Raw genomic sequence first — 13,637 nt, 5'->3', positions numbered from 1 at the left:
TATTTGTTGGTATAATATTACCTTTCTCTTTTTATTATATTTTTTTCTCTCTATTTAATATTTTATTAGTAAGATTATATTAAATGAAGAGTGTTTTTAAAAATTTAATTTATATTTAAATTTTTTAAAATATAAGATTGTATAGTTATTTAATGAACTTTATTGATATGTATAATTTTATAAAAAAATGTCTTATAAATTACTTCTTTAATTCAATTTATAGAGTAAATAGAGAATATTAATTTTAATCCTATTTATAAAGTACTTTACTATTTTTCATGTCCATTTTTACTTTTATACTCTTATTAAATACTAAAAAAATAATTAAAAATGGTCTTTTTTTTTTATTAGAGGTAGAGGGACAAAGTTAAATAAGGTTTAAGAGTTTTTTTTAGTTCTAGTAAAATATATTAAAAATGATTTATATATAAAATAAGAGGGGGAGGGGAGAGTGAAATGGAAGCATCATATACGAAGAGTTCTATAGATTGGCATGTCCCTTTAATTAGGTTGGCTTCTATTTGTTTGAACAATTAGTGATGAGAGTATATTTTTAGAGCAGAGGATACGTGATTAATGCTGCTGCTTGTAAAGAAGTTTAGAGAAAATTTTGAATTCAGTATAAAAGAACATAAATGCGGCTTTAACTTTGGCGCAATCACACGTATATTTTCTATTTTTCTGGCCAAAGCACATATATCTTCGATGGATGATATAAAATTTATAAAAAATAATGAATAGTATTTATATACTATAACTAATGGGTGGCTTGTTTTGAACTCTTTGTGTAAAGCATGGACCAATCTAAACACTCATTAAATTAAACACACGGAAATGATATATTGAAGATCCCGTGGAAATTTCGTCCCCCCCCCCTCCAAAAAAAAAAAAAAATGTCCCATGGAAATGTCTTAATAGGGGTATAATCTCAAGAAACTTGAATGAAATTAAAATTTTGAGCACGTTTTGAAAAAAAAAAAAAGTTTAGACTAGGGTTTTTACTCTCCGTTTGAATGGAAAGAAAAGTTGAGAAAAAAAAAATAAAGAAAAAAAAATTGAAAAAAAAATTCTTCCTTATCCTTGCATGAGCAAGAGAAAATAAGGAAAAAAGAAAATAAAAAAATAATATAATAACTATGATAATCTTATATTAAAATATGTCATGTTTCATATAATTATTTTTATAAAAACAAATTAAAAGAAAAAATTATATTAAAATTAACTTCATAAAAAAATTAAAATTAATTCGTTTATTAAAAATATATTATTGTATTATTATATCTTAAAACCTAATAATTTAATAGAAATATATTATTTTTTATTTAAAATATTAAATGGAGATAATTTAATAAAATTAAATATAAATCATCTATATAATATAGTGAGACATTGTAGCTTCTAGCCAAGAAGAAAAAGAAGAGTAGGAGAGAGAGAGGTTTTGCATGAGAGAGAGATTGATAAAGCATAAAGACGGAGGAAAAAAAAAAAATAAAAGAGAGAAGGGCATGCACAGAATAATAATTCTTTTTTTCAAAATCTCTCTCTATATATGGAGAGAAAACTTGAGAAAAAAAAAAAAAAGCGGTGGGTCTCACTTTTTATTTTCTTCCCTACTTTTCAATCCTCTCATTTTTCCTTCCTCATCCAAATAAGGCAAAATTTGTTTTCTTCATAGTTTTCCTCTAATATTTTCTTTCTTCCTACATTTTCTCTCCAAAGAAACAAAACATTAAGCTTGGTCTTCATTTGTATTCTGTTTTCTTGCCCATTTGCCTCTTGTATTAAACTTGATGATCTTGCAAAACATATTTGAAGTGTTTTGTTATTATCAAAAAAGGGGGATTCTATCTTAGCAAGGATCAAAATTTTTATTTTCCAAACATGATGTTTTTCATTTAAATTTTTTCTTTTAATTTTTTTTATGAATCCCGTAAATGTAAAATTTTGATCATTTTATATAACTTTGTCAAGTTAAAACACTGAAGGACATGTTGGTGGCCTTGTGGCCAAGGGGCATTTGCACTCCTCCTGTAACAAGGAGGATGTGCATTCGATTCTTAAAATGGAAAAACTTGTGCATGTGTTTCCTTCCTCTAAGAAAAAAGTGTGAATATGGATGGGTGAGCGGATATTATGGATGATTGTCCCTTACCAAAAAAACAAAAAGTTAGAACACTGAAAGCAATAAACTAATATGCTAAAATTATGCACTGTGAATTCCAAGTTTGAGAAATGTCTCTTTTGGGTCCAAGCTCAAGACCTCCTAAAGGAGGCTATGACGGTGAAGAATATTATGTTAATGGGAGGCCATGTATGAGCGGTCATTTGGTTTGAAGATATGAATCTTAACGATGCTTTGCTTTGGGATTTTTTTCGGATTAGGGTTGAGGTTGATTTTCATAAACCTCTTATTGTTGGGTTTTGGGTATCTCGACAAGAATTATCTAATATCTGGGTCAATATTAGATATGAAAAGCTAAAGAACTTTTGTTATAAATGTGGAATTATAGGTCAAGATTAGCACTCCTGTGGAAAAGAAAGGGTAATGTTTGAATTTAACCTAGAAATTCCCTTGTATGACGCTTCGTTGGGTATTTAGCCTAATGAGAGCTATTTCTGCTCCTATTTCCATCTATAGTGGTGTTGTCTCAGTGAATATGGAGGTAGCGTGTGACTCAACTGACTCTGATAAGAGCCCAGGTGAAAGTCGTTCTGGTGCTGGGGATACAAAATATGATTATGTTATTATGGATGCAAAATATGATTATGTTATTATGGAAGAAAAGAAAAAGATGGTTCATTTTTGCAATCCACCATAGGGTGCTCTCATACTGACACCTGTCCAAGAAAAAGAAAAGACAAATGTTGCGAGCAAGAAGGGGTAGAGTGTGGTGGTTAGTAATCAAGATTACTAACCCAAATAAGGATAAGGGGCCGGAGTTAATTGGGTCTAGCAATTCGCATGTGCAAAGCCCGAAAGGTGGTTACTAATCGAGAAGATGAATAGAGTTTGGTGCTTAACCCACCTAAAGCCATTGTTATTGTGCCTGCAAAGAGTTCACCATTGCCTACTACTGAAAGCCCACTTGAAAAATGCCTATTAGTCCATCATCCTTTGTTTATCCAGGAAGAGGAGGAAGGGGAGAGAAATGACCTATTAGATGTATCTTGATCTTGTTTCTTGATATATGAATGAATCATCTTTTATTCCAATATATATATATATATATATGCCTATTAGTTGCTAGCCCTAAGGTTAGTAATACCTACTTTGTTGAATTTCCACTTGAGGAAGAGGAGAGCACAATTCTGTTTAGAGATTACATTGAGGCCTCTCACCTATGAGAAAATTCTGATTCAGGAATTGACCAAAATTAGTCTGAAAAGGGGCTGTGATGAAGAATGGGAGGAATTTGTTGCTAAGAATGCCTGAATATGCAAGAAGTTGGAATTTGATTCACAATATGAGAAAGATTTTAGTGTTGCTCAAAATATAGGTTTCATTGAGGGAAAGAAAGCTCGATGCTCTCCGAAGAATAAGAAGCATAAAGGGAAGGAAAACAAGAAATGAGTTTGCTCTGGTTTTAGTTGATATTCCTGTGATGATTTATGATGCGAATGATATGTCATCAATGCGGTTGAGAGGTGTGATGGCCTAAAATCAAAGGCCACCTGGTCACCATGAGTATCCTATCCTGGAACTGTCAAGGAGCAGAGGCCTCTTTAACAAGTAGGAATCTTTGATTCCTTGCGAAAAAGTACAGACCCCATCTAGTTTTCCTCTTCAAGATCAGACAAGAAGATAGAATGGAAAGGTTTCATAGGCAACTAGGCTTCTATTCTCGACTCATGTTGATTTTATTGGGCTTTCTAGTGGTTTGTGTTTGTGGTGGAAGGAGAAAGTGGTCATCTCTATTTACAACTCTCCTAAGAATCATGTTGATGTTAAAGTTGAAAGTGGCATGGAGAATCTCAGTGTGGATTACCTTTGTTTATGGACCTCCTACTTTCACTAAAAGACAACATTGGTGTGGTCATCTAACTCGATTAAATCCTAGACATGATGAACTTTGAGTATGTTTGGGTGATTTCAAAAACTTTATTTCTGATGGGGAAAAAAAGGGTGAAAGAGTGCGTACCATCCTTCTTCTCTGAAAAGTTCCTTAAAATTATTTTTGAATTTAAATATATGATAAAATCATGTTTGAGATAATTTAAGATAGTTCCGGCTCAAGAACAAATTGTAACATCTTAAGTTTTACAACTTAATTAATATTAGGAAGGAATTAGTTCATGGAATTTTGAATTTATCATGTAATTATTTGAGTAAAAAAAATTTACTCAAAATGAAATAAATTTTAATTCTTTCTTTTGAAATTTTTTTTTCAATAAAGTAGAAATTTATAAAGTTGAGTGAGATTAAATAAATAGGATTTTAACTATTTTATTTAAAAAATTATATTCATTTAAATTATATTGAAACCAAATACAATTAAGATTTAATTGTTGGTTTTTAAAAGGACCTTAATTAATACTCCCTCCGTTAAAAAATATAAGTCATTTTTTGAGAAGTTGAATGTTAAAAAATGTAAGAAATTTTTAGTCTTTTGAAATGTAATCATTGCCTTCTTTTCAAAAGTACTTCTATTAATAATAACTTTATATTAATTATAGAGTTTTTAATAGAGATAAATATAAAAATATAAGATTAGTTGAAAAGTAAGTAATTACTTTATTGAAATGAGATTCGGCTAAAAATATCTTAAATGGAGAGAATAGTAGATAAGTTATATTAGAGGATTACAAGTATAAAAAAGCACGGGGAGAAAGTAAAAACTCTAATATATATATATATATATATATATATAAGGTAATTATATATATATATATATATATATAAGTAATATCAGTATTAAAAAAAAAAAAGTAAAAAAAGGGGGAAACAAAACCGTGATATATATGTATTAACCCAAGGTCGGCTCATGGCCCACCATTGGTTTTTTTGGGCTAAGGCCCACCATTGGGTGGGCGAAGGTCTTACAAACACCCTCATCCATATTTCACTTCATTCAGCGAGGAATGGATGGCGGCAGAGTCAGTGTGAGAGAGATGTCGCAAGAGAGGCCGAACAACAGGCGAATAAAATCTCAGAGAAACTGTATCAAATGTTGTAAGAGTGGGTTGAGACTTTTTAAGACAAGGTGAGTGTCCTAAAATTTTTGTTCTACCTAAAATCACCAAATTTATGTGGATTTAAAGTTATAGAGAAATCATAGGACCTGGGTAAAGATGTTGAGTGATAATTCAATGATTATTTTGGGATGATAGAAAAAGGCTTTAGAGAATTTTAGATAATTGTGAGTAACTCTAAGAGTGGTAGAAATTATTTTAGAACTATCCAAAAAAGCAATTTATAAATTAAAAGTAACAATAGGAAATGGATTATAACTAATTGGTATTTATTTTAATTATTTGAGAATGGAAATTTAATTTATTAGATGCTTAGGACAAACAAAACATGCTCACGAGTGCTTTGGGGTTAAAAAGTAATAATCAACATAACTTAAAATTATTCTGGAAAATCCTTGGGATAAATTGAGAAGCTTTAATGATAGAATAATTTTAAATAAAATTTATAAGAATTTTCTAGAAGTTTTAAAGTTACAAATAGCTTCCACGTGTATGTTGGGATAGCCTTAGAGTAAGAAATAAATTTAATTTAATTTTAATTTCTCAATTTTTTGTTTGTAGGAGTATTAGGATTTCCTGAGGGACTCTTTAATTTTAGCTCTAACCTTTGAGTTAGCTAGAGGGCCTTTTATAGAGAGATCTCGAGTTCTTTGGATAAACTCAAACTCATGTAACTTCTTTTTAAGTTATCTTAATACTAGTGGGGGTAAATAACTGAATCTTTTTGTATACTAATATTGAATTAAACCTAAATAACATGCATATAATAATGTTTTGCAAAAACTCATCCTCGTGATTAACAAAATAAATTTTTGAAAACATTTTTGTAAAACTATAGTTAGTGAAAAACCCTATAAATTTTTATAATTGCTTGTTTGGAATTTCTAAGACTAGAGACTTATATTGATCATAATTTAACTGGTTGGCGCTTTGTTGAGTTGTTTGAATTGATATTATATGTAAAATTTGATAGTGTCTGTAGAATGACAAATTTTGTAAATGTTGAGACATACTTGTTGTGAAAATTATATTTTGATTTGAAATATATTGAAATTGCGTTGATGACTCAATTTTTTTTTTTTTATGAAAGCTGATAGACAAACTTGTGCTGTTGTGAAATATGTTATTGACATGTACTGTTGTGCTTCTGGTCAAAGAGTCAATCTATAAAAATCAAGTTTATTGTTTTCTGGTGGTACTCCTTATAATATTAGAGAAGGTTTGTGTGATCTCTTTAATATTCAAATGGTGGACTGTCCTGGGAAATATTTAGGTCTTCCTTTGCTGTGACGAAGATCTAAAGTTGAGGCTTTAGGGTTTGTGAAAGATAGAGTCGAGGAAGATTCAAGGTTAGAAAAATAAATTTTTGTCCTTTGCTGGTGGAGAAGTGGTTATTAAATCTATGGCTAGTGGTATGCCAACATTTTCAATATCTTGCTTTCTTTTCCCTAAAAAAGTTTGTCAAGATTTGAATAGTTTGATTTCTAATTATTGGTGGGGGCAAAAAGCTAATGAGAGGACGATGCATTGGGTAGCTTGGGTTGACTCATTCTAAGTGCAATGGTGGTCTGGTTTTAGAGATTTTATGAATTTTAATGTTGCTCTTCTAACAAAGCAGGATTGGCGAATCCTTAATGAGCCTAATGAACTTTGGGTACAAGTTTTAAAAGGGATTTGCTTTCTAAATCTGATTTTATGAGTGCAAAGTAGGGAGCCAATGCTTCCTAGCTTTGGCAAAGCATTTTGGTAGGTCATGAACCTTTGGAGGATAAAATTATTGGCTACGGTTAGAATTTAAATTTCTAGATAGACCTTTGGATCCCTAGCATTCCTGGTTATAGATTGTCCCTTGGTGACAATCCTAGGGGTCCTACTGATTTAAAGTCTCTGAGGTTATTCACAATGGTTATTGGAATTTGGATGATGTTAGGGATGAATTAACTCTTGATGAAATTGAAGCAAAAACATCCCTCTTCCTTTGTTCCCTAGTAATGATGTGCTTGTCTAGCTTGAATCAACTAAAAGCATGTATACTGTTAAGGATGGGTGCATGTATGCTACTTCTGATTTTCTGGTTCAAAGTAAAAGTGACAGACAAAACTTGCCCTTCAATTTTGATAAGGTTTGAAAGCATTTGTGGAAGCTGAAGGTGCTTGAAAATGTTAAACACTTGGTTTGTAAAATTTTAAAAGTTCTTCCAACTAAGGTTCATTTAGAAAGATTTTCAATTTCTAATTCCAACTTATGTCCTTGTTGCCTGTTTGAGGGACGAGTCTCCTGAGCATTTACTTCTCTACTGTGACAGGGTTAAGAAATCCTAGTTTTCTTCTTATCTTCCCTTGAATGTTGACAATTTGCATCACTGTAACGTTTGCAATTAGTTGTGCTAGTTTTTTTTGGATTCTAATTTTGATGAGTACAAGAAATCCTTGATTGCTATGATGTGTTGGGATGATCACATTCAGTGTGTCTCCCATTGCTCAAACACATTCGTGTCCCCCTTCTAATTAATCCTTTTATTAAATGTAACTTGCATTTACTCCCCATGCGTTTTGCATGGGGAGCAAATTATTAAACACAAAACTAAAAAACAAATTCGACATTTACGCCTAACTAATTCTGTTACTCACATGAATTAAACAACCAAGAATAACTAATGTAAAACAAGTAGGGGAATAGGGAAGAGAGAGATAAAAAAAAAAAGAAGAGCTAATACCGAAACTCTTGAAAATTCTTATTCAATAATACTTAAAAATTGAATACAAATGAAAAATCTAACTTTCTTTATAGAGCACTCTAAAAATAATAAAATAATAATAATTTAAATTCAAATCTTAAAAATATTGATATATAAGATAAAATTTTAAAATACATAATAAATTCTAATTCTAATGGATAAAATCATTATTTAAATATTTCTAATAGATAATTCTAATATCTTAAGTAAATTTCAATTATCCTATATTCCATCAATAATGCTATGACATATATATTTATATATATATATAGAATGAGTGCCGATAAGATGTTAAGTTCATGAGTAATGGCAATGTCAATTAAATTCTTGCAAGGTAGGAGAATGGTGTATTTAGATGGAAGCTTTAGTTGTGACGACAAGAAAGTTGGTGTTAGAGTATTTTTCATAACTCCTTTAGATCACCCCCACTACCAATCGAGACTGGACCGCATCACCGACCGAGATCAAACGGCTAATACCAACTAGGACCAACAACCAACTTCTACCAAGACTAGACCGCTGGTGTTGACTGGACTACATTGATCAAGATCGGAGTGCAGACGACGACCGAGACCTGAAGGCTGACTTCTACTATGACCAGGCCGGCACCGATCGGGACGGGACTAGCACAGGATCGTTGAGCTGATTAGGATACGACAGCCGCTTGCAATTAGGATCTAACGACTGACTCCTATTGTGACTGGGACCGAACTGATGACCTAGATCGAGAACAGACCGTTGATGGTCCGGTATCGGTTGTTGCCAATGGTCTTGTCCCTATCGACGCAGCGGTCTGGTCATAATTGAGGTCTCCTGTCTGGTCCAAGTCAAAGTTGTTGAACCGATCACAGTAGGATCCAGCCATCCAATCTCGTTCATAAGCTGTTGTCCAATCTCAATTAATGCTGGCAGTCTTGTCTTAGTTAGCGCCAATAGTCTTGTCCTGGTCGGTGTTGGTGGTCAAGTCTCAATGAAGGTTGGCTATCCGATCTCGATCATTCCCTATACTGCGATCCTGGTCGGCGTTGGAGGTTCGGTCTTAGTGAAAGTTGGCCATCTAGTCTCGGTTGTTGCCTACACTCCTATCCCAATCAACGCTGGTGGTTTAGCTCTGGTGGAAGTCGGTTGTCTAGTCACTATCGTCACTAGTAGTATAGTCCCGATGGAAGTCTACCATTCGATCCTAATAGGCTCTGGCGATCCGATCCCAGCGAAAGTTGGCCATCCATACTGCTGACTTTGACTAGGACTGGACTGCTAATGTTGTCTGAGTTGCTTTTAAATTCAAACATAAAATTTAAAATTATGAATTTTACTTAAGATCTAAACATATGATTTTAATATTATTATTCAATTTTTTTATCATCCAAATAAAGAATTTATAATATATAAATTTTAAATTCAAATTTCTAATCCAAATTCACCCATCCACACGCGATCTAAATTTTCATTAAGTGATTTCTTGGAAACAAGCAAATTGGCCTATATAAATTATAGGTGCATAAACTTCTAGAACACTAAACTCTTTTTTTTTTGTGTGTAATATTTTTTTTTAACTTTTGAAAATAATACAATTTAACCCTACTGTTAATAAAAGTTAACTTTAGCTGTTAGTTGACTATAAAACGACCTTAAAAATTATAACAAATAACCAAAAATTGTGTTAAATGATCCAAAAATTACAAATAAGGATCTAAAATATTATGGAAAAGGATCAAGCAAATTTTACTATTTTCAAAAGTTGAAGGAAAATATTATACTAAAAATGAATTTAGGATCCTGGACACTCTTAAACTTATAGTTTAAGAGTTAATTTGATCTTTTATTCTTTATTTAATAGTCAATGCAGATGTGTAAACCACTCTAAAATTTTATGAAGTCATTGAAAAAATTTCCATTGATTTAGTAATCAATTTAGACGTGTAGATTACTCTAAAATTGTATAAAGTCATGAAAAAACTTTCCATGGATTTAGTAATCAATTTAGACGCATACAGTACTCTAAAATTTCATGAAGTCATTGGAAAAAGCTTTTCATTGATTTAATAGTCAGTTTAGATGTGTAAACTACTCTGAAATTTCATAAAGTCATTCCAAAAATTTTCCATTGACTTATAGTCAATTTAGCCATGTAAATTACCCTCTAAATGAAATTGTTTCATGACCTTTCAAAATTTAATAAAAAAAATTGCATAAGAGATTAAAAATGACAAATTTAATGGCGTATAAAACTAATATGAAGGTCAGATTATGATAATTGTTTAAATACTTTTTTAGGCTTGCAAACTATTCTTGGAGAAAGGGATATTTTAGAAACATTTAATTGAAATTTGAATGTATGAGCGAAAATTCCAATGTTTTTTTTAATAGTGAACCGTTGATACAAGGCAAATTTTTACGTTGATTAGTTTTTATCTCTAAAATTTCTTTATGTTCTTGATAAAGTATTTGATGAATTTCAAAAATAAATGTTCTTTAGACTTTTTAAAGAGGCATAGAGTCATAAAATAAATCATTGTGATATTAAATGTCACTGCTTGAATATTCTGCAATATAACACATACATAATTTTTTTTTTTGTCTGACCACAGAACCTTTGGGTAGGCCTTGGAATTGGACTCCACCTTTGCAACAATACTTGAAAATTTAGCAAAGTTGGATCTCTAAAACTTATTATTAAGATTAGGACATACTTTCAAATTCAATGAGTACTAATAGAAGTATTTATGGATCACCCATTAGTAAGATTGATTCACATGTTAGTAGTAGGATCTGAATCTATGATCTTGTAGTAATTAATTCTCTTGGGTGTCTATTTTTTTATAACATTGAAAACATTTAGTTAAAATTTAAAAATTTTAAAAAGAGAAAAAATTGTGTAATATTCTAAATTGATATGAATAATAAGAATTAATATTGTATTATAAAATATTGAAAAAATATTATTTTAATGCAATGAGTTTTAGATTAGTCAATTTAGACGCGTTATTTAATCTTTGAACTGTAAATTATATTATAAAAACATTTTATATGGCGCTAAAACTTCCGAGGATAAAGAAAAGAGAGAAAGACGTGTGTATTTTTTCCCCCATGATAGCATGGATATTTTATCAGTATCGTAATCCCTCAATAATCTTATCAACATACATACATATGCATGATATATAGTTCCTTTTATTAATTATGTCTTCAATTGTGAGGCACTAAATTGATATTGCTTATGAGAATTAATGATACAAACATGTGGTTTTTTCTATAATTTCTTCATAAATTTTATGATAAGCGTAATTAGATCGATCAATTTAGACAACTAAACTACTCTTAGAAAACTTATCTTGGCATATTTTGCGCATAGTTCAAAATTAATAATATGGATAATGAAATAAATCAAGCATATTTTTGTTATATTTTTATATTACCCTATGGAAGAAATTTACTAGACTTCTCAAAAATTTGATTTAAGATCAAACGTAAAATGTGTATGACAATAAGTTGATATATGTGTAAGGAGATTTAACGATGAGAAATAATGAAAAAATAATTTTATAAATAATAATATATTTAGATGTGTAAAGTGCTGGAAAAGATTTTCTTGACTTTCCAAAAATAATGGAAAGTTGCACTCAAGTGAAAGAGTGGAGCAATTTCTTGTGGGAGAAATACTTAGGTAAATCGGGCGTATCACGTCAATTGTAGTCTGTCTAATAAAAACATAATATTTAGATCTCATTAAATATAAATTAATTTTAATATTAATGATAGTAGAGAGAAAATACAAAAAATCAAATATGTATTATGTTATAAAAATAAAATTAATTTAAAAAATATTACACAGGATTTTATTTAAATTACTTAAAGTATTTTAATTAAATAGGTTATAAATAACGTGGAACATCCTATCTATCTAAATATGTGGTTCTTACTTAAAGTAACTTCTTGCAATGACTTTTAGAAAAGACTTGTCAATAACATTTCCTTTTTTTCCCTGACAGATGGCCCTGCACAATAAATTTATATGAGGAGGTCTAGTGTCCTGAATTGAAGAATACTCATAGATTGTATATCAAAGAACTTGCTCGAGTATCTGATTTTGCAAAAGGGAGTATCCTTCATAGTCTTCCATTATGAGGATCCTTCAGTTTTTATTTCTTCACCTCCTTCTGTTTTGCTACATGTGCCTTTGCAGCAACGTGTTGGCGGTGTATTGTTTTTGTGTTGAAGATCAACAATCACTGTTGCTGCAACTGAAGAACAACGAATTCAGGTTCAAAGCTTCATGGTCTACTAAACTGGTAAGCTGGAATCAAAGCATTCCTCACTGTGATTGGAATGGTGTGACTTGTAATAAGGAGGGGCATGTTATTGGTCTATACTTGTACTTGGAATCCATAGATGGAGAATTGCACAATTCAAGTGCTCTTTTTTGTCTCCAACATCTTCAAAACTTGGATTTGAGTTATAATAATTTCAATTCTTCCATTCCTCCTGCGATCAGAAGTTTGAAGAACTTGGTTTCTCTGAATTTGTCACAAAATGCTTTTGAAGGGCAAATACCAATGGAGATTTCTCAGTTAAAAAATCTGGTTAGTCTTCATTTATCTTCTTTATTTTCATACTTGAAACTTGAGAATCCAAATCTACAACAACTAGTCCAAAACCTCACAAAAATCAAGTATTTGTATTTAGATCATGTATACATATCAGCTCAAGGGAAAGATTGGAGCAATAGTCTGCTAGCAATTCCTAGTCTTGAAGAAGTGAGCATGTGCTATTGTAATCTCTTTGGACCCATTGATTCTTCATTAGAGAGACTTAAGCATCTCTCAAAACTTTATCTTGATGGTAATGACTTATCATCTATAGTGCCCGAAAGCTTTGCCAATTTAAAGAAATTAACCGTCCTAAGTCTTAAGCATTGCAATTTGAAAGGAGATTTTCCACAAAAGATATTTGAAATTGCAACATTGTCCTATTTAAGCGTATCAGACAACATTGATCTCCATGGGTCCTTGCAAAGCTTCCCACTCAATGGATCTCTTAAGACTTTAATAGTAAGTCACACAAAATTTGATGGTCCAATCCCTTCTTCTCTATTTTCACTCCCATTTGTAGAACATGTTGATCTTTCATTCAACCATTTTAGTGGTGAATTGAACCTTAATATGCTTCAAGGTTGTCAACATCTACAAACATTAGATCTTTCTTATAACAACTTATCAGTTGAAGCAAGTGTTATGGATATTGCTAGCTTCTCTTCATTTCCAAACTTAAAGACTCATCTTGGATTGGCTTCCTGTAATTTGAGAGAATTCCCGATGTTCTTGAGAAACCACTCCCGAATATTTGAACTTAACCTCTCAAACAACCAAATTAAAGGCCTAGTACCTCATTGGCTTTGGGAGATTCTAGGAGAACATGGTATTCTAGATCTTTCTTTCAATTCTTTGACAGGCTTTGAAAGACTTGTTCAAAATTACACTGCTAATTTGGAGGCTATCTATCTTCAATCCAACAAACTCAGTGGGAACATTCCTCCTTTTATTGCCTCATACTTTTTGGACTTGTCAAGTAATAACTTTAACACTATTATTCCATATAACATTGGTGCTCAATTTCATTCAGTTTATTTCCTCTTCCTTTCCAGCAACAAATTTCATGGGGACATTCCTCATTCCTTATGCAATATTCCACATATGATTGGACTTGATCT

The 13,637-nt window shown here is 31.1% G+C and overlaps 1 protein-coding gene across 1 annotated transcript; it reads left to right on the top strand.

Moving 5' to 3' along the window:
- Window positions 1–5,088: 5,088 nt before the first annotated feature.
- On the top strand, window positions 5,089–13,634 carry LOC129302625 (receptor-like protein 37). Its single transcript, XM_054941539.1, has 3 exons — window positions 5,089–5,201; window positions 11,920–12,510; window positions 13,572–13,634. Exons 2-3 carry the CDS (start codon window positions 12,052–12,054, stop codon window positions 13,632–13,634), a joined length of 522 nt encoding a protein of 173 aa, XP_054797514.1. The 5' UTR covers window positions 5,089–5,201; window positions 11,920–12,051.
- Window positions 13,635–13,637: the final 3 nt, after the last annotated feature.

This window comes from Prosopis cineraria, unplaced genomic scaffold (genome assembly GCF_029017545.1).
Source record: "Prosopis cineraria cultivar Desert tree isolate PC_DT_omini unplaced genomic scaffold, ASM2901754v1 PC2, whole genome shotgun sequence".
Classification (NCBI taxonomy): Eukaryota; Viridiplantae; Streptophyta; class Magnoliopsida; order Fabales; family Fabaceae; genus Prosopis; species Prosopis cineraria.
The sequence above is the reverse complement of the archived record's forward strand: the minus strand, read 5'-3'. Positions and strand labels throughout refer to the sequence as shown.